The 21,056-nt window shown below is 46.6% G+C and overlaps 1 protein-coding gene across 1 annotated transcript in view; it reads right to left on the bottom strand.

Moving 5' to 3' along the window:
* Positions 1 to 19,740, bottom strand: part of pdlim2 (PDZ and LIM domain 2 (mystique)) — a 33,128-nt gene extending 13,388 nt beyond the window's left edge. The window contains exons 1-4 of the mRNA XM_078238580.1: positions 19,550 to 19,740; positions 10,260 to 10,411; positions 8,791 to 8,860; positions 4,041 to 4,192 (exon numbers count right to left, since the gene is read on the bottom strand). Of these exons, the coding sequence (XP_078094706.1) occupies positions 4,041 to 4,192; positions 8,791 to 8,860; positions 10,260 to 10,411; positions 19,550 to 19,642 (467 nt within the window). The 5' untranslated portion in view covers positions 19,643 to 19,740. The remainder of the gene's footprint in view (positions 1 to 4,040; positions 4,193 to 8,790; positions 8,861 to 10,259; positions 10,412 to 19,549) is intronic.
* Positions 19,741 to 21,056: the final 1,316 nt, after the last annotated feature.

Below are 21,056 nucleotides of genomic sequence, written 5' to 3'. Positions count from 1 at the left end.
GTTGCATAAGTGGAAGAAGACTGAATGAGCTTCCAAATTCTTGAGGAACAAGCTACCTGATTGGAAAAGTTGGGCTTGCTTCACTTTGGCATCCTTGGCACTGTCATCTTCAAAATCCAAACTTAAACATTTTAAAATTCAGCCAAGTTCTGAAAGCTAACTAAATAATATAATCACAACCACCCTGAATACATATACTGCATGTAACCCAGTGAAAACATTTCAAGGTGATTCACAGGAACTGTATCAAATTAAATGCAGAGCCACATGAGAAGATACTGGGACATGAACAAAAGCTTTTCAGAGCATACTGAAGTGAGGAAAGGTGGAAAAGTTTGGGAATAGAACACAGAGTTTGGGTCCAGGCAACTGAAATCATGTCTTCCACTGATGAGGCAATTAAAATCAGAAGAGCAGAATTGAAGGAGCACAAAGATATTGGTCTACTGATTAACTAGCACTTGCAAAGAAGTGGAAACAATACACAGGGTAAGCACATTCCTCTTAGTGTGAAGGGCAAGGCTGGTAGAAGTAGGGAACCCTGGATGACTCGGGATACTGAGACCCTGGTCAAGAAGGAGGAGGCACATGACATGCATAGGCAGCTGGGATCAAGTGAATCCCTTGAAGAGTATAGGGGGTGTAGGAGTAGAGTTAAGAAAGAAATCAGTAGGGCAAAAAGGGGACACGAGATTTTTTGGCAGGTAAGGCAATGGATTATCCAAAGAGCTTCTACAAATAAAGGCCAAAGAGTAACTAGGGAGAGAGTAGGGCCTCTTAAGGATCAACAAGGTAATGGGAGATGGGAGAGATCCTAAATGAATATTTCTCATCAGTATTTACTGCTGAGAAAAGCATGGATGTTAGGGAATTTGGGGAAATAAATAGTGATGTCTTGAGTGTACATATTACAGAGGAGGTGGTGCTGGAAGTCTTAAAGCACATCAAGGTAGATAAATCTGCGGGACCTGATGAGGTATATCCCAGGACATTGTGGGAGGCTAGGGAGGAAATTGCGGGTCCCCTAGCAGAGATATTTGAATCATCGATAGTCACAGGTGAGGTGCCTGAAGATTGGAGGGTGGCAAATGTTGTGCCTTTGTTTAAAAAGGGCTGCAGGGAAAAGCCTGGGAACTACAGGCCAGTGAGCTTCACATCTGTGGTGGGTAAGTTGTTGGAAGGTATTTTGAGAGACAGGATCTACAGACATTTAGAGATGCAAGGACTGATTAGGGACAGTCAGCATGGCTTTGTGAGTGGAAAATCATGTCTCACAAATTTGATTGAGTTTTTTGAAGGGGTAACCAAGAAGGTAGAGGAGGGCAGTGCAATTGATGTGGTCTACATGGACTTTAGCAAAGGCCTTTGACAAGGTACCGCTTGGTAGGTTGTTGCATAAGTTTATTGTTGCATGTGGTTTATATGGATTTTAGCAAGGCGCTCGATAAGGTCCCCCATGCAAGGCTTCTAGAAAAAGTGAGAAGGCATGGGATCCAAGGGGCTGCTGCCCTGTGGATCCAGAACTGGCTTGCCCAAAGGAGGCAGAGAGTGGGTATAGAAGGGTCTTTTTCTAAATGGAGTGCCCCAGGGATCTGTTCTGGGACCCTTGCTGTTTGTCATTTTCATAAATGACCTGGATGAGGAAGTGGAGGGATGGGTTGGTAAGTTTGCTGACGACACAAAGGTGGTGGGGTTGTGGATAGTCTGGAGGGATGTCAGAAGTTACAGAGGGACATAGATAGGATGCAAGATTGGGCGGAGAAGTGGCAGATGGACTTCAACCCAGATAAATGCGTAGTGGTCCATTTTGGCAGGTCAAATGGGATGAAGGAGTACAATATAAAGGGAAAGACTCTTAGTACTGTAGAGGATCAGAAGGGCCTTGGGGTCAGGATCCATAGGACTCTAAAATCGGCCCCACAGGTGGAGGTGGTGGTTAAGAAGGCGTATGGTGTACTGGCCTTTATCAATCGAGGGTTGAGTTTAGGAGTCCGGGGATAATGATGCAGCTATACAAGACCCTCGTCAGACCCCACTTGGAGTACTGTGCTCAGTTCTGGTCGCCTCATTACAGGAAGGATGTGGAAAAGATTGAAAGGGTGCAGAGGAGATTTACAAGAATGTTGCCTGGATTGAGTGGCATGCCATATGAGGATAGGCTGAGGGAGCTCGGTCTTTTCTCCTTGGAGAGATGTAGGATGAGAGGAGACCTAATAGAGGTATAAAAGATGTTGAGAGGCTTAGATCGGGTGGACTCTCAGAGGCTTTTTCCCAGGGTGGAAACAGCTGCTACGAGACGACACAGGTTTAAGGTGCTGGGGGGTAGGTACAGGGGAAATGTTCGGGGGAAGTTTTTCACACAGAGGGTGGTGGGCGAGTGGAATCAGCTGCCGTCAGTGGTGGTGGAGGCAAACTCAATAGGGTCTTTTAAGAGACTCCTGGATGTGTACATGGGACTTAATAGGATGGAGGGTTATAGGTAGGCCTAAAAGGTAGGGATATGTTCGGCCCAACTTGTGGGGCCGAAGGGCCTGTTTTGTGCTGTAGTTTTTCTGTTTCCATGTTAAATCTCACGGGATCCAGGGCGAGATATCTAAATGGATACAAAACTGGCTTGATGAAAAAGCCAGAGAGTGGTTGTAGAGGGTTGTTTTTCAAACTGGAGGCCTGTGACCAGCGATGTGCCTCAGGAATTGGTGCTGGGTCCACTGTTATTTGTCATTTATATTAATGATTTGGATGTGAATATAGGAGGCATGGTTAGTAAGTTTGCAGATGACACCAAGATTGGTGGCAGAGTGGACAGTGAAGAAGGTTACCTAGGATTGCAACGGGATTTGATCAATTGGGCCAGTGGGCTGACGAATGGCAGATGGAGTTTAATTGAGATAAATGCGAGGTGATGCATTTTGGTAGATTGAACCAGGGCAGGACTTAGTTAGTGGTGGGGCATTGAGGAGAGTTACAGAATAAAGAGATCTAGGGGTACAGGTTCCTAGCTCCTTGAAAGTGGAGTCACAGGTGGACAGGATGGTGAAGAAGGCATTCGGCATGCTTGGTTTCATTGGTCAGAACATTGAATACAGGAGTTGGGACGTCTTGTTGAAGTTGTACAAGACATTGGTAAGGCCACACTTGGAATACTGTGTACAGTTCTGGTCACCCTGTTATAGAAAAGGATATTATTAAACTAGAAAGAGTGCAGAAAGGATTTACTGGGATGCTACCGGGATTTGATGGTTTGAGTTATAAGGAGAGGCTGGATAGACTGGGACTTTTTTCCCTGGAGCGCAGGAGGCTGAGGGGTGGTCTTATAGAGGTCTATAAAATAATGAGGGGCATTGATCAGCTAGAAAGTCAATATCTTTTCCCAAAGGCAGGGGAGTCTAAAACTAGAAGGCATAGGTTTAAGGTGAGAGGGGAGAGATACAAAAGTGTCCAGAGGGGCAATTTTTTCACACAGAGGGTGGTGAGTGTCTGGAACAAGCTGCCAGAGGTAGTAGTAGAGGCGGGTACAATTTTGTCTTTTAAAAAGCATTTAGACAGTTACATATGTACGATGGGTATAGAGGGATATGGGCCAAATGTGGGCAATTGGGACTAGCTTAGGGGTTTTAAAAAAGAAAGGGTGGCATGGACAAGTTGGGCCGAAGGATCTGTTTCCATGCTGTAAACCTCTATGACTCTAATTAAAAAGGAGACGTCTGTTGTCCAATTTGAACCTCAGATATCTCTGCGGCTGGGCAATAGGAGGAAATTGCAAACCTAAACTTTCAGAATTGGGTGCTGGGTCTGAAAAAGGATCATCTCCCAGTTTTCAGAGCAGGCAGGAAAAGTTCTGTCCTCACAACACTGAAACTCTGTCAGTGCAGCCCCTGCACCTCCCCATGCAAGGTAAAGTGCTCTCAAACCAGAAGAACAAGATTGAGACAGCATTTTTTAAAAATCAATTCCCTCGCAGGTTTAAAGTTGGAGTCAGGACATATATTGACTATTTCATTTTTGCAAGCAGCTTTGAAGCCAAACAAAAGTTTCCATACCTCCTGCCTGAGCTTGGAGAGATAGATTTGGGTTCAGGTGTTGAAGAAAGAGATCGGAGTGGTGTTAGGCTAAGGGAACCTGGGCTGCTGTTTGTACTTGATGATCTCTCCACAATATTCTTATTCTCATCCCTGCTTGGGTGAAGGACAGTCTGGCAAAAAAAATGGAAATGGAAAAAATTAGTCAAATGACCCTAAACAAGTCTCTCCTCTTGATCGTGTAAATTTCTATGTAACCTTTCACCCTCCCACAGCACTACATAGCCAATTAAGAACTTTCCAAGTGTATTCAGTGCTATGATGTTGGAAACATGAGTCAATTAGCAAGCTCCTAAAGACAGTCATGACCAGATTATCTGTTTCAGTGACTGCTATTTGAGAGTTACCTCTTGACTTCAAGATGCTGGGGAGAACTTCCCTGTTCCTCCTCAATACATGGCCACCCAGAGTGCAGATAGAGGATCTTGTTTTAATATCTCATTGAAAAAATGACCTCTGACGATGCAGTGTTCTCTCAGCACTGAGTGCCTGCGCTGACACGGAGTATCAGAGGCTCCTTGAGAACAATCAAAGACCATGAAAGACCAGAGATTTAGCAGGAGGAAATCAAGTTGTTTTCTCTGTGGAAATTCAGTGAAGACCCACAGCCAAGTTACACCATCAGCATTTACATTCAAACTCATAGGAGTCCACTCTTTACCTACCTTGCAGTGGAACGGGCTTTCCTTCTGTGCACCATTGTCCAGTTACAACCCCCACCCCCAAATCTACACAGAAGCACAAAGAGTCTTTGAAATTGTTTTGAAGTACTTGTTGATACTCCAATTTATTGACACTCGTGTCATTAAGTAGAATATTTTGGATTTGTTGAAGAGTTCAGTGACTCTAAGAGCTGGATTGGCAATTTGTATTTCGGCATGTCGAAGTTGAACATTTTGTCAAACATTATTCATGAGGAAATATCCTTTTAACATTCAAGGCAGATCCCAGAGTCAAAGGCCACGGAAGAATCTAGTCTTTCTCTGGAGCGTAGGAGGCTGAGGGGTGACCTTATAGAGGTCTATAAAATAACGAGGGGCACAGATAAGCTAGATAGTCAATATCTTTTCCCAAAGGTAGGGGAGTCTAAAACTAGAGGGCATAGGTTGAAGGTGAGAGGGGAGAGATACAAAAGTGTACAGAGGGGCAATTTTTTCACACAGAGGGTGGTGAGTGTCTGGAACAAGCTGCCAGAGGTAGTAGTAGAGGCGGGTACAATTTTGTCTTTTAAAAAGCATTTAGACAGTTACATATGTACGATGGGTATAGAGGGATATGGGCCAAATGCAGGCAATTGGGATTAGCTTAGGGGTTTTAAAAAAGAAAGGGTGGCATGGACAAGTTGGGCCGAAGGATCTGTTTCCATGCTGTAAACCTCTATGACTCTAGTCAAGGACAAGGAGGCTTCAGCAGAAGATGGCAATATTTCCCTTCACCCACCCAGTAATTCGTACTCAGCTTTTACACTGTTCTGTCGACTACCCGATTTACAGCACAGATTGAACAAGGGTGTGTGTGTATGACTCAATCATTCAAGGTGTGGTATCTTAGAAAACCATAATATGATCAAACAGAGTCAACATGGATTATTGAAAGGGAAATCATATTTGGTAAATCTGTTTGAGTTTTTTTAAGGATGTAATGTGTGATAAATAGGGGAGGGCTTGGGGGACACCAGTGGATGCCATGTATTTGGATTTTCAGAAAGAATCCATTAAGATGCCACACAAAATTGTTACACAATATAATGGAACATATTGGAATTGGGTAATTATTAGCATGGGTTAGGTTGGCAGGTTGTAACTAGCAGGATACCTCAAGAATCACGACTTGTACCTCAGCTATTCAGGATCCCCATTAATGACTGAGAGTAATGTCTACAGGTTTGCTGACGGTGCAATGCTGGGTGGAAACATCAGAGGTGAGGAAAACACAGAGAGACTGCAGAGCTTTATAGGCAAGGTTGGGTGAGTGGTAACACATGGTAAATGGAAAATCCTGTTGTACCGAATGAAGTTATCCCCTTTGAGAAGAAAGAATATAAAAGCATTATATTTAATGAATGGTGAACAATTGGAAAGAGTTGCTGGGATCTGGGTGTACATGAATTACAATTAATCAAAGTGCAGTTTTAGAAGATTAGGAGGTGATCTTATTGAAACATATAAAATTCTTCAGGGCTTGACAGGGTAGATGCCAAGAAAATACTTTCCCCAACTGGAGAACCCAGAACAGGGGGTGAGAATCTCAGAATAAGGGGTTATCTATTCGGACTAAAATGAAATTTCCACAGTCAAATATAAAAGATGAAACTCTATAAGACACTGGTGAGGCTACAACTGGAGTATTGTGTGCAGTTCTGGTCACCACATTACAGGAAGGACATAATTGCTCTGAGAAGATTTACAGGAATGTTGTAAAGGCTGAAGAATTGTAGCTATGAAGAGAAATTGAGGTTGTTTTCTTTGGAACAGAGAAGGCTGAGGGGTGAAATGATTGAACTAGAGTAGACAGAAGGAACCGTTTTTCTTGACACAGAGTTCAAAAACCAGGAGTCATAGATTAAGTGGCAGAAGGATTAGAGGGGACATGAGGAATAACTTTTTTACGCATAGAACAAAGAACAATACAGCACAGGAACAGGCCCTTTGGCCCTCCAAGCCTGCGCCGCTCATGTGCCCACTAGACCATTCTTTTGTATCCCTCTATTCCCATTCTGTTCATGTGGTTATATAGATAAGTCTTAAACGATCCCAGCGTGTCCGCCTCAATCACCTTGCTTGGCAGTGCATTCCAGGCCCCCACCACCCTCTGTGTAAAATACGTCCCCCTGACATCTGTGTTGAACCTTGCCCCGCTCACCTTGAACCCGTGACCCCTTGTGTTCGTCACCTCCGACCTGGGAAAAAGCTTCCCACTGTTTATCTATGCCCTTCATAATTTTATACACCTCTATTAGGTCACCCCTCATTCTCCGTCTTTCCAGGGAGAACAACCCCAGTTTACCCAATCTCTCCTCATAGCTAAGACCCTCCACACCAGGCAACATCCTGGTAAACCTTCTCTGTACTTCTCCAAAGCCTCCACGTCCTTCTGGTAGTGTGGCGACCAGAACTGGACGCAGTATTCCAAATGTGGCCTAACCATCGTTCTATACAGCTGCAACATCATATGCCAACTGTTATATTCTGTGCCCCGTCCAATAAAGGCAAGCATGCCATATGCCTTCTTCACCACCCTCTCCACCTGTGCTGCCACCTTTAAGGATCTGATAGGGTGTCTGGAATTCGCTGCTTGAGTTGGTGGTGGAGGCAGAGACCCTAAACTCATTTAAGAAGTATCTGGATAAGTGCTGTAAGTTGCAAGGCTATGGGCCATGTTTGGAAAGATGGGATTAGAAACGTCACCTTGGTGTCTTTGGCATGGATATGATGGGCCAAATGGCCTCCTCCTGTGCTATATCATTTCTATGGTTCTAAATGAATCTTTGAAATTCTCTACCTCAGAGAATTGTGAATGCTCAGTTGTTAAGTTTTATGATAGCCAAGTTCCGCACATGAGGACGGCCTCAACCAGGATCTTGGGTTCATGTCACACTATTTATAATCCCCACAGCTTGCCGGGACTTGCAAAATCTCACTAACTGTCCTGGCTGGAGACAATACATATCTCTTTAACCTGTGCTTAACCCTCTCTCCACTCACATTGTCTATACCTTTAAGACTTGATTACCTGCAAAGACTCACATTCCAATCATTATTTTGTAAATTGAGTTTGTGTCTGTATGTGACCTGTTTATGAACGGAACTCCCACTCACCTGACGAAGGAGCAGCAAGTGCTCCGAAAGCTAGTGGCTTTTGCTACCAAATAAACCTGTTAGATTTTAACCTGGTGTTGTGAGACTTCTTACTAAGTTTATTCAACTCAGAGGTCGAGAGATTTTTTGATACTGAGAAAATCAAGTGATATAGAGATAGAATCTCTATAGTACAGAAAGAGGATATTCAGCCCATCGAGTCTGCATCAACTCTCTAAAAGAGCATTTTACCCAGTTCCCCCCCCAATCCTGTTAATCTCTCACATTCACCATGGCTCATCCGTCTAACCTACACATGTTGGGACACTAAGGGGCAATTTAGCACCAATCTACCTAACCTGCACATCTTTGGACTGTGGGAGGAAACCCACACAGAGACAGTCAGAATGTACAAACTCCACACAGACAGTCACCCAAGGCCGGAATTGAACTCAGGTCTCTAGCATTGCTGCCTCACAGAGCCAATCATTGTGCCACTATGCAGCAAGGTTCAATTGAGGTAGAATTTCAGTCATGATCTTGTTGAATGACGAAACAGGCTCAATTGTCCGATTCCTGCTCCTAATTCTTATGTTTTATCTGAACACTTGGGGTCAGTCCCAGGTGAGCGCTGTCAGCAATGATAGATCAGCGTTAAACAGCCCCGAGATGTGGGAAGCATGAGATTCTATTACAGAGAGACAGGAAGAGAAAGAGAGATACAATATCACCTTAAGTTCCTGTAACCCAAACTGTTGCACATCTGAACTATGAGGAAAAGGAAGGCAGACAACAAACACGTATCTCTCCTGATTCCAGTCACATCACAGGACTCAGTGGTGAGGAGCAAGTGAGCCTGTATCTTGGCACCACCGCTGTGTTTCCCCCCTGGCAACATTTCCAACAACACTGACCTGGAATCTCTGTGCAAGGAAAGTCTCTGTGGAAGATCCATCAAACATTCGAGGGGAACCTGCCTGTGGCCTATTGCAAAGAAAGATCAAGAAGTCAGAACAGTGAGAATCAAAGTTTCCAGCACTTGGAAGCATCAGTTAAATGCTCAACTCTGCCATGTGATGCAACTTCCCTTCAGAATCGATTAGCTTCATGTCTGCACCTCGTCTGCCAGGAGTCTGGGAGTGTCACGATTGTTACTGGATAAGAATGCACAGAAACATATCTTCAAATCGCAGTGCATTATAGTTTAAGGTGGAGAATTCTCTCTGCAGCAAATGCAGATAGACACACACATACAAACTGGTCTTGGACACTCTGAGGCCTCAGTGAATGGGACAGGAATAAAGGAGCAAAGAGCAACTGAAACACTGCCCCATTCAAAGAACAAAGAACAGTACAGCACAGGAAACAGGCCCTTCGGCCCTCCAAGCCTGTGCCGCTCCTTGGTCCAACTAGACCAATCGTTTGTATCCCTCCATTCCCAGGCTGCTCATGTGACTATCCAGGTAAGTCTTAAACGATGTCAGCGTGCCTGCCTCCACCACCCTACTTGGCAGCGCATTCCAGGCCCCCACCACCCTCTGTGTAAAAAACGTCCCTGCTCAGCTTGTTGTGGTTATAGATATTGATTATCTAAGTTACAGCAAGCCCAACCTGATCAGTTTCTTCTCCATTCTGGAGACTGGAATCCAGGGAGTCTTTCCTCTCCTTCAGTCCCTGGTTCATCTGAGGCTGAGTGTCTGGCCCCTGGCCTCCTCCCTCCAGCCCCCAACCGGTCCAGTATCTGAATGCTCAAGAGGTCTCCCTGAACCTCATGTATAGCGTCAGCACCAAGTGTAGCTTTTCGCATTCCAGGGAGTGCCAACATCAGCATAAACAGATATTCTATCATTATTAATCAACTTCTTTTAAAAATTGCTATGTAAGCATGTCACTCTGAAGTCATTCTCTCTCACGTATGTACTGCCGTTTTCCCTGGGAATGGTGGGGCAGACGGGATAAGATTCTGGTTTTGGATATTAGAGGAGGCAGCCCTGATCCTCACATGATAACATGCAGCCCCCAATATTGATAGGTACAGGGAGCAGGGAAAATGGACAGAAAGACTTGCTGAACCCTTATAGACCCCCAAACCTGAGAATGGAGCACATTTGACAGGCAGCTAACTGGAAACAGGATTGGTCAGGAATTTGCTCAGTTGGACAAGGCAACAATCCTGAAACTGGTGATGTTCATCTTGCAAATTCTCTGCACTTTGCTGTCCTTTCTATAAACCCTGTCCATGGCAGCATCACCATCCTGGCGCCACGGGGACTGCAGTAGATGGTGTTTGTGATACCCCCATTCTCACCACTCATCTCTCGAAGCTAAGGACGAGGTCCCCTTCACACATTCTGCTACCTGCACCTCACTCTCACTCACCCACCTCTCAACAGTGAGGACGAGGTCCCCTTCACACATTCTAATCTTGTTCTGAGCCTCCATGTTGATCATGTCACAGGTTTCAGATCCATTGATGCTGGTGATCAGGTCTCCGAACTGGAGATCCACTAGATCGGCTTTGCTCGCGTTGACCACCTGCAAGACAGCACTGTCAGTCTGGACAATTCAGATCATAAGCAACTTCCAGCCCGTTCCTCCTATTCTTACACACAGATCACAAAATACTAAATTTAAATCCCACTCCAGAGGGTTGAGGGGGGGCCGCACTGTCAGAGGGTTAGGGCTGAGGGGGCGCCGCACTGTCAGAGGGTCAGGGCTGAGGGGGCGCCGCACTGTCAGTCAGAGGGTCAGGGCTGAGGGGGCGCCGCACTGTCAGTCAGAGGGTCAGGGCTGAGGGGGCGCCGCACTGTCAGTCAGAGGGTCAGGGCTGAGGAGGCGCCGCACTGTCAGTCAGAGGGTCAGGGCTGAGGGGGCGCCGCACTGTCAGTCAGAGGGTCAGGGCTGAGGGGGCGCCGCACTGTCAGTCAGAGGGTCAGGGCTGAGGGGGCGCCGCACTGTCAGTCAGAGGGTCAGGGCTGAGGGGGCGCCGCACTGTCAGTCAGAGGGTCAGGGCTGAGGGGGCGCCGCACTGTCAGAGGTTCAGGGCTGAGGGGGCGCCGCACTGTCAGAGGGTCAGGGCTGAGGGGGCGCCGCACTGTCAGTCAGAGGGTCAGGGCTGAGGGGGCGCCGCACTGTCAGAGGTTCAGGGCTGAGGGGGCGCTGCACTGTCAGAGGGTCAGGGCTGAGGGGGCGCCGCACTGTCAGAGGGTCAGGGCTGAGGGGGCGCCGCACTGTCAGTCAGAGGGTCAGGGCTGAGGGGGCGCCGCACTGTCAGTCAGAGGGTCAGGGCTGAGGGGGCGCCGCACTGTCAGAGGGTCAGGGCTGAGGGGGCGCCGCACTGTCAGTCAGAGGGTCAGGGCTGAGGGGGCGCCGCACTGTCAGTCAGAGGGTCAGGGCTGAGGGGGCGCCGCACTGTCAGTCAGAGGGTCAGGGCTGAGGGGGCGCCGCACTGTCAGAGGGTCAGGGCTGAAGGAGAGCATCCAAACCAAGCAATGCATACTGGTTGTCATTAGGTCACGGGGAAATACCTGAATTTTATATCTCTGTGGCAAAGATCCAAATGGTGAAATGGGTAGAGCACATGCAAAATGGTCAGTGGAGCCATGGTCCCAAAAACAACGGTTCAAATCTTTCAGCGCTTGGTGGGCCGAAGGGCCTGTTCCTGTGCTGTACTGTTCTTTGAGTTTTGCAGCAGGAAAAGAACCAGCACATGGTCCTGCTGGTTTTTTACTGAGCTAAGTTGATCAAGAGTGGATGTGGTTTATTTGGACTTTCATAAGGCTTTCAACCAATGCCACATAAGAGATTAGTGTGTGAAATTAAAGCACATGGGATTGGGGATGGGAGTAGTGCACTGAGATAGATAGAAAGCTGGTTTGGCACACAGGAAACAAAGAACAGAAATAAACAGGTCTTTTTCCAAACGGCAGGCAGTGAATCAGATATTGCAGCGGTCAGTGCTGGGACCCTATATATCTCCAAATTTGCAGATGCCACAAAGCTGGGTGGGAGGGTGAGCTGTGAGGAGAATGCAGAGATGCTTCAGCGTGATTCGGACATGTGGGCACCTGCATGGCAGATGCAGTATAATGTGGATAGTGTGAGGTAGCAAAAACGGGAAGGCAGATTACTATCCAAATGGCCATAAATTAGGAGAGGGAGAATGTGCAACGAGACCTGGGTGTCCTCATACACCAGTCACTGAAGGGTAACATGCAGGTTCGGCAAGCAATAAAAAAGGCAAATGGTATGTTGGCCCCCATAGCCAGAGGATTTGAATGCAGGAGCAGGGATGTCTTGCTGCAATTATACAGGGTCTTGGTGATGTCACACTGGGAATATGGTGTGCATTTTTGGTCTCCTTAACTGAGGAAAGATGTTTTTGTTATGGAGTTTAAAGTTTATTTATTAGTGTCACAAGTCGGCTTACATTAACACTGCACTGAAGTTACTGTGAAAATCCCCTAGTCACCACACTCCGGCACCTGTTCGGATACACTGAGGGAGAATTTAGCATGGCCAGTGCATCTAACCAGCACGTCTTTTGGACTGTGGGGGGGGAACCCACACAGACACGGGGAGAACATGCAGACTCTGCACAGACAGTGAACCAAGCCAGGAATCGAACCCAGGTCCCTGGCACTGTGAGGCAGCAGTGCTAACCACTGTGCCATCGTGCCACCCCAGGGAGGGAGTGAAGCGAGGTTTACCAGACTGATCCCTGGGATGGCAGGATTGACATACGAGGAGAGATTGAGTTAGTTAGGATCATATTTGCTGGAGTTTATAAGAATGAGGGGGGGATCTCATAGAAATCTGTAAAATTCTAACAAGACTAGACAGGGTAGATGCAGGAAGGATGTTCCTGATAGTGGGGATGTCCAGAACCAGGGTCACAGTCTGAGGATATAGGGTAGATGTTTGGGACAAGGATGAGGAGAAATTTCTTCACTCAGAGTGGTCAGCCTGTGGAATTCATTACAAAAAAACAAAGAACAAAGAAAATTACAGCACAGGAACAGGCCCTTCGGCCCTCCAAGCCTGCACCGACCATGCTGCCCGACTTAACTAAAACCCCCTACCCTTCCGGGGACCATATCCCTCTATTCCCATCCTATTCACGTATTTGTCAAGACACCCCTTAAAACCGCGTCCACTACCTGCCCCGGCAGCGAGTTCCAGGCATCCACTACTCTCTGTGTAAAAAATCTGCCTCGTACATCTCCTTTAAACCTTGCCCCTCGCACCTTAAACCTGTGCCCCCTAGTAATTGACTCTTCCACCCTGGGAAAGAGCTTCTGACTATCCACTCTGTCCATGCCTCTCATAATCTTGTAGACTTCTATCAGGTCACCTCTCAACCTCCATCGTTCCAATGAGAACAAACCAAGTTTCTCCAACCTCTCCTCGTAGCGAATGCCCTCCATACCAGGAAACATCCTGCTAAATCTTTTCTGTACCCTCTCCAAAGCCTCCACATCCTTCTGGTAGTGTGGCGACCAGAATTGAACACTATATTCCAAGTGCGGCCTAACTAAGGTTCTATAAAGCTGCAACATGACTTGCCAATTTTTAAACTCAATGCCCTGGCCAATGAAGGCAAGCATGCCGTATGCCTTCTTGACTACCTTCTCCATCTGCATTGCCACTTTCAGTGACCTGTGTACCTGTACACCCAGATCCCTCTGCCGATCAATACTCTTAAGAGTTCTGCCATTTACTGTATATTACCACAGAAAGTAGTTGAGGCCAAAACATTGAATGTTTTCAAGAAGCAGTTAGATACAGCACTTGAAGTGAGGGGGAATCGAAGGATATCAGAGGGAAAGGGGACCAGCCTATCAAGTTGGATGATCAGCTATGATCAGAATGAGTGGTAGAGCAGGCTAAAAGGGCTGAATGGCTTCTCCCATTCCTATTTTCTATGTTTCTAAGAGTCAAAATATCAGATGTAAAGCCGTCCAGTCGCAGACAGTGGGCAGACCAGCTAAAAACAGGAGTGTCCATTATAAAACCGGACTACTGGTCATCCTAAATGAAGGAATAGAGAGGTGACTAATTATCTGGGTGATATACACAGGACTCGGTTTTGATGAGAGCCCAGTTAAATATTAGAGCGTTTGACCTCCCTATTTGCATTGTAACAGGATGGGAGGAAATATCCAAATTGAAGAGAAGTTTTGAGAGGGGAAAGGGTGTCAGATTGTTCAGCCTGGCTATACTTGGAACCAGTAAGAGATTTCATTTCTGTATTTAATAAAAGATTAAAGGAATACAAAGCAAAATTCCACGTCGAGAAGGCGGCAGGGAAAGAGAGAGAGAGATAGAGAGACACACACACACGGACAGGGAGAGAGAAACACGGAGAGGGAGACAGAGAGGGGGGAAAACACGGGGAGGAGGGGGGAAAATACAGGGAGAAGGGGGCACACAGGGGGAGATGAGAAGAAAATGAAGTGGCTGAACTGGATGATGCAGAAACTCAATGTTTTTTCCTGTTGAACTCTGACAATCTGAGGCTGACTCCAGTGCCAGTTTACATGACTGATCCTTTCTGATGCCCTCAGGGCTCCTCTAGGGAGGGATAATGAATGCAGCTTTGCCAGTTACACCCATTCTTTGAGAGTGAATTAAAAATAAACATTGGGAAGTCAGTTTGTCTCCAAACTTGCTTCAGACACGGTGTGGCACAGTAGCACAGTGGTTAGCACTGCTGCTTCACAGCTCCAGGGACCTGGGTTTGATTCCCGGCTTGGGTCATTGTCTGTGTGGAGTTTACACATTCTCCCCGTGTCTGTGTGGGTTTCCTCCGGGTGCTCCGGTTTCCTCCCACAGTCCAAAGATGTGCGGGTTAGGTTGATTGACCATGCTAAATTGCCCCTTAGTGCGTAGGTTAGAGGGATTAGCGGGTAAATATGTGGGGGTAGGGCCTGGGTGGGATTGTGGTCGGTGCAGACTCGATGGGCCGAATGGCCTCTTTCTGCACTGTAGGGTTTCTATGATTCTATGACACGGGATGTAGGGCATGTGGCACCATCAGAAAATGGTAAATTATGACCCCAAGCATCAAGATCAGTGTGTGGCACCGAGTACCAGCACCCACCCAACACAACTGAGTTGGCTGCTGAACACCTTGTCTGTGCAAACAGTTTTTTTCTATTCTAGTCTGATCAAAATACTTCACAACTTCAAAATCCTCAATTAAATCTCTTTAATAACCCCAGCCTCTACATCTCCCTCTTACATACAAGCCTTTATCCCTGGAACCATTCTAGTAAATCTCCCTTACATCTTTTCTGAGGCCTTGACATTCTTCTGAAGGTGTGGTGCTGAGAATTGAACACAATATTCCATTTGAGACTGAACCAGTTGTTTGTAAAGTTTTGGCAGAATTTCAATGCTTTTATATGCTTCGCCTCAATTACTAACAGCAACAATCTCGTGAGTTAAACACCATCAACATGCTGCAATCCAGCCCAAATTCACTAACTTTCCAGCTCACTGCCCTACTCTGCCACAGAATCATCACCGTCTCCCACCAAACCACCAACTACTCCCTCACCAGGGGCTACAGCAGTTGCATCAGCTCAGTAGCACAGTGGTTAGCACTGCTGTCTCACAGTGCCAGGGATCCGAGTTCAATTCCAGCCTTGGGTCACTGTCTGCGTGGATTTTGCACATTCTCCCCATGTCTGCGTGAGTTTCCTCCGGGTGCTCCAGTTCCAACGATGTTCAGGGTAGGTGGATTGGGCATGCTAAATTGCCTCTTACTGTCAGGGGGACTAGCTAGGGTAAATGCATGGCGTTGTGGGGATAGGGCCTGGGTGGGATTGTGATCGGTACAGACTTGATGGGCTGAATGGCCTCCTTCTGCACTGTAGGATTCTATGATTCTATTAACCAAAGAACTTGAACTCCAGAAGAGAAAATGCTGGAAAATCTCAGCATCTGTAAGGAGAGAAAAGAGCTGACATTGAGTCCAGATGACCCTTTGTCAAAATTTGAATTCCACCTTGGGTAAATTGAACATTTGAATTCCAGTTCTGCTCTCAGTAAAGTGACCAAGAGGCTATAACAACAAACTATTCCACTGATGTCCTTCAGAGAAGCAAAAGCTGTGATTCTCACCCAGCCAGCGTTTAGACACAGTTGATTCTTGACTGTCCTTTGAAATAGATTTAACAAGTTGTACCGTGGCAAAGGGGAAGGGCATTTATTGTCAGTGATGTTGAGATTAAATTCATTAATTCTCGATCAGCAAGGACCAGGCATTGTTGGGCTGTTGACCAAGCTCCACTTGGGCTGTTCCCAGAGCTGCAAAGTAGTGAGGAGTCAGGGGAGCCTGAAGAATGGGGACTGAAAGCTGGGGGTAGGGAATGTCAGTGGTTGGGGGACTCAAAGCCAGGTTTCAACAAAAGAAATCTCACTGCTTGGAAGAGAGGGAAGAGAATAGGGAATAATCTCAAATCTGGAAGACAGAATAGCTACTTGTCTATCAGTCAGTGACAGGGGAAACAGAGTGTTACATTCAACATTAATTAGATGTGGAAATTGCAGAGAGCAGACAGACAGGAAATAGAAAGCAGAACGATTGCAATAAGAAAGCCCATAAAGCAGCCAGGCAGCACATTGCTGTGGTAACAGAGCCAAATTTCAGTTCGACCCACAATACCAGCACTGGAAATGTTAAACCAACCCCCATTACCCACACTCAGACTGAGTCAGCCAATCGCTGGGCCAGGCTAGCCTGCACCCCTCACAGGGCACCTGCTGTTGAGGATGGGGCAAGACACTGATCTCTGCTCCTTCCCAAACCACCCACCTCGCCAGCGGTTTGGCAAAGCTACACAGAGAATTCATGTCAAATAGAAGTTTCCTCGGGTGGATGGAGCTATTACAAGGGGGCATAACTACAGGGTTCATGGTGGGAGATATAGGAAGGATATCAGAGGTAGGTTCTTTACGCAGAGAGTGGTTGGGGTGTGGAATGGACTGCCTGCAGTGATAGTGGAGTCAGACACTTTAGGAACATTTAAGCGGTTATTGGATAGGCACATGGAGCACACCAGGATGATAGGGAGTGGGATAGCTTGATCTTGGTTTCAGATAAAGCTCGGCACAACATCGTGGGCTGAAGGGCCTGTTCTGTGCTGTACTGTTCTATGTTCTATGATGGTGAAACCAAAAGAGAAAATGCTGGAAAATCTCAGCAGGTCTGGCAGCATCTGTAAGGAGAGAAAAGAGCTAACGTTTCGAGTCCAGATGACCCTTTGTCAAAGCTAGTGATGGTGAATTTGTCAAGGGCTTCATTAAGCCTCAGTTAGAACATGGCGGTGAGTAGCCTGTTTGAATCAGGGTTCCAAAGAAAAGATTGAGAAACATTAGTCTGCCACTACAGCAGAGAGAGAGACACAGGCTGAAACAGAGGGAGAGATGGAACAGAGGGAGAGCTGGAACATTTCTCCTATTGGTTGGCCATTTAGTAGTAGGGAGATATACTGAGGATTCTTCACTCAGCACAGGGGGCATGTGGGAGGGAGTGGAACATGATGTAATCAGGGATTGGGCAAGAAAGCTAAAAACTGTCCAGAAATGATTTCTTTTTGACATCTTTTCCTTCGACCATGAGTCTTTCGCAGTCTTTATCCTGTTACACTACAGTCCAAAGGCAAATCGTTTTTATTCCAATTGTTGATTTAAATTCCTCAAATCATGTTTAAAATTCTGGACTCCAGCACTGCCCAGGAGCATCAGATTCTATAGTAACAAATGGTTGAGTACTTCAAAAGAGAAATTCTTTGGGAAAGGAAGGGGAGTGGGATTAATTGGATAGCTCTTTCAAAGAGTTGGCACCAGTATGGTGGCCAGTAGTCTCCACATATCTTAGGAGATTGTCTGCTTCTTTCCAAACTTCCATTGGATGTTTCCATCATCCACAAGTTCAATGAAAAGTAGCAAAAAGATGACACTGGACTGACAGCTCATCATTTCTTCAGGGATGCTCAACGTATCTGGAGATAATGGGTGGTTTGTCTACAGTCTTTCCCTCTCTTTCAGAATGTCTTCAAATCTGGGTCTCCATTGACCAACAGACTTGAACTCTCTGCCAAGCATCACAAAACCAGGACTCAGTGGAATAGACTGGAGAGAGTATGAGATCATTTAACCAAACGTCACCCATCTAGCCCCACAAGACCCTGTGGCAATGCCCAGAGCCTGGGGGCAAGTGGGGGAGGAACAGAGACAGTGGGTACTGGAGATTCCAGAGGGTTTCATTTGTGACTGAATCACTTCAGTTCTCGGCTACCAGTAATACAGAATCAAAAGAGAGATTCCTCCCATACCACACATACTAAAAATATCCTTTCTAGTCATGCATTGAATTCAGACTGATTAAACAACTTGGAAAAACTCCATTGGAATCAATAACTTCCTCAGCATCTCCACACCTCTCCATTCCAAAGCTTTATTCCTGAAAAATACTCGACTCAGTTTGCAAGTATCCTATTTTTAAAGGAAGTACCATTCCACAGCCAGCCCTGTTGTACTGATGTCCCGAGGCATGGTACATTGGGGAAACTATGCAGACGCTGCGACAACGGATGAATGAACACCGCTCGACAATCACCAGGCAAGACTGTTCTCTTCCTGTTGGGGAGCACTTCAGCGGTCACGGGCATTCGGCCTCTGATATTCGGGTAAGCGTTCTCCAAGGCGGCCTTCGCGACACACGACAGCGCAGAGTCGCGGAGCAGAAACTGATAGCCAGGTTCCGCACACACAAGGACGGCCTCAACCGGGATATTGGGTTTATGTCACACTATTTCACATAAATATTTCTGCTTTTTTCCTCCTGAGTCTTTATCATGCGATCCTAGAATCAGAATTTATGTCACACTATTTGTAACTCCCACAGTTGCGTGGACCTGCAGAGTTTCACTGGCTGTCTTGTCTGGAGACAATACACATCTTTTTAGCCTGTCTTGATGCTCTCTCCACTCCCATTGTTTTGTTTCTTAAAGACTGGATTAGTTGTAAGTATTCGCATTCCAACCATTATTCATGTAAATTGAGTCTGTGTCTTATAAGTTCTGTTTGTGAACAGAATTCCCACTCACCTGAAGAAGGGGCTCAGAGCCTCGAAAGCTTGTGTGGCTTTTGCTACCAAATAAACCTGTTGGACTTTAACCTGGTGTTGTTAAACTTCTTACTGCAGGTGCTACATAGCAAGATAACACTGAACTAACTCAGACACCCAAAGGAATGTGACTCCTTTCCTAAGGAATGTGATTCCTTTCCGAAGGCATCACCTCCTGACGCCCACTCCCCATTCCTCCACCCACTCCCCATTCCTCCACCCACTCAGCCCTCTATACAACTGGACCTCGACAGACTCCCCATTAAGCTGTCAGATGTTCTCCAGCAGCACCCCATCTGATCATCGCCATTCATATTGCAACTGACAGCTCTATTCAAGCAAATGTTCCTACATCCTGCCCAACACTGCATGCAGACTCTCCGGAACCAGCACTTTTCACAACTTACATCCAGTTCAGCAGCAGCCTGAGCTCCTCCAGCCCAGTGACTTTAACCTCACCCCAACAAGTTAACTTTACCCAGCTCCAAACACAGCGCCTCCTGCCCCCGTCCCAATCCCAGTCCCAGAGCACTCACCTTGGACACTGCGATGGGTTTGTGGAAATCTCGGCCGCCAGTAATGCGGAATCCCCAGGGTCCAGGACCCGACAGTCTCACAATCCGAGACATCTACCCGCAGCTCATCAGCCCAAACAGCAGCACCGGCTTCTACACAAGCGCCCGCCCCTTTCAAAGCAGCAGCCCCACCCGCTTCTCCAACACGTCTCACTCGCTGCTGTTCACCTGCAAAAGAGTCTCCGCCTCCTCTTGCATTGGGAATCATCCTTGCTCCCAGGCAAATCAGTCTCCTCACTCAGAAAACAGGCAGAGTCCTGTTAGATCACATCACTCAGCCCTGAGGGATTGCACTGACAGCAGAGCTGGGAGAGACAGTTGGCCTTTCTAAGAGAAGAGACTGAACTTAGCTGTGCCGCCAAATGCAGTCGAATAGCCCTTCATTTTAGGGACACTCTGTCTAAGTGCAGCACTCTAGGTGGCCTGGTCTAACAAAATTTAGCTTCTGTGACCTGCTCCTTCTTCAATCTGAGTGACTCAGTATCAGGACTGCGGTCAGAGCCAAACCCAGAGGCTCAATCAGTGAGAGTACAAACAGAAAGTGCTGGATAAACTCAGCAGGTCTGGCAGCATCTGTGGAGAGAGATACAGAGTTAATGTTTCCATCCGTATCACTTCTTCAGAGCGAAAGGGAGGCAGAATGTGGTGGAATTTTAGTTGGAGAGGGGTGTGGAGAAGGTGGGGCAGGTCAGAAGGTCAGGGATAGTTCTGAGTTAAGAAGAGATTCACAAAGATGTCATGGATACAAGACAAAAGGAGTGTCAATTGTAACAATTAGGACTGAAATGCTGATAGTGGCATGAAGATAAAATAGCAGAATGTGTGAATAGGAGGACAGAGGTGAGTGCTCAGTGAAAGCAGTACTGAGGAACAAGTGACAGATGGCCCTGTGGGGCGATTGGGACAAACCAAGGGAACAAAAACAAAAAAAAGTCAAGATGCTATAGGAAGGATAGAACAGGAGGTAAGAACATAAGAACATAAGAAATAGGAGCAGGAGTAGGCCATCTAGCCCCTCGAGCCTGCCCCGCCATTCAATAAGATCATGGCTGATCTGACGTGGATCAGTACCACTTACCCGCCTGATCCCCATAACCCTTAAGAGAGGAGGGGGAGTTGCACTTTTGATTAGGGAAAGCATCACGGCCGTACTGAGAGGGGATATATCCGAGGGTTCGGCCACTGAGTCTATATGGGTAGAACTGAGAAATAAGAAGGGGGAAATCACTTTGATAGGGTTGTACTATAGGCCCCCAAATAGTCAGCAGGGAATTGAGGAGCAAATATGTAAGGAGATTACAGATAGCTCCAAGAAAAATAGGGTGGTAATAGTCAGAGATTTTAATTTTCCCAACATTGACTGGGACAGCCATAGTATTAGAGGGTTGGATGGAGAGAAATTTGTTGAGTGTATTCAGGAGGAATTTCTCATTCAGTATGTGGATGGCCCGACTAGAGAGAGGGCAAA

This window comes from Mustelus asterias, chromosome 22 (assembly GCF_964213995.1).
Source record: "Mustelus asterias chromosome 22, sMusAst1.hap1.1, whole genome shotgun sequence".
NCBI classification, from domain to species: domain Eukaryota; kingdom Metazoa; phylum Chordata; class Chondrichthyes; order Carcharhiniformes; family Triakidae; genus Mustelus; species Mustelus asterias.
This window is presented reverse-complemented; position numbering and strand designations above follow the sequence as displayed.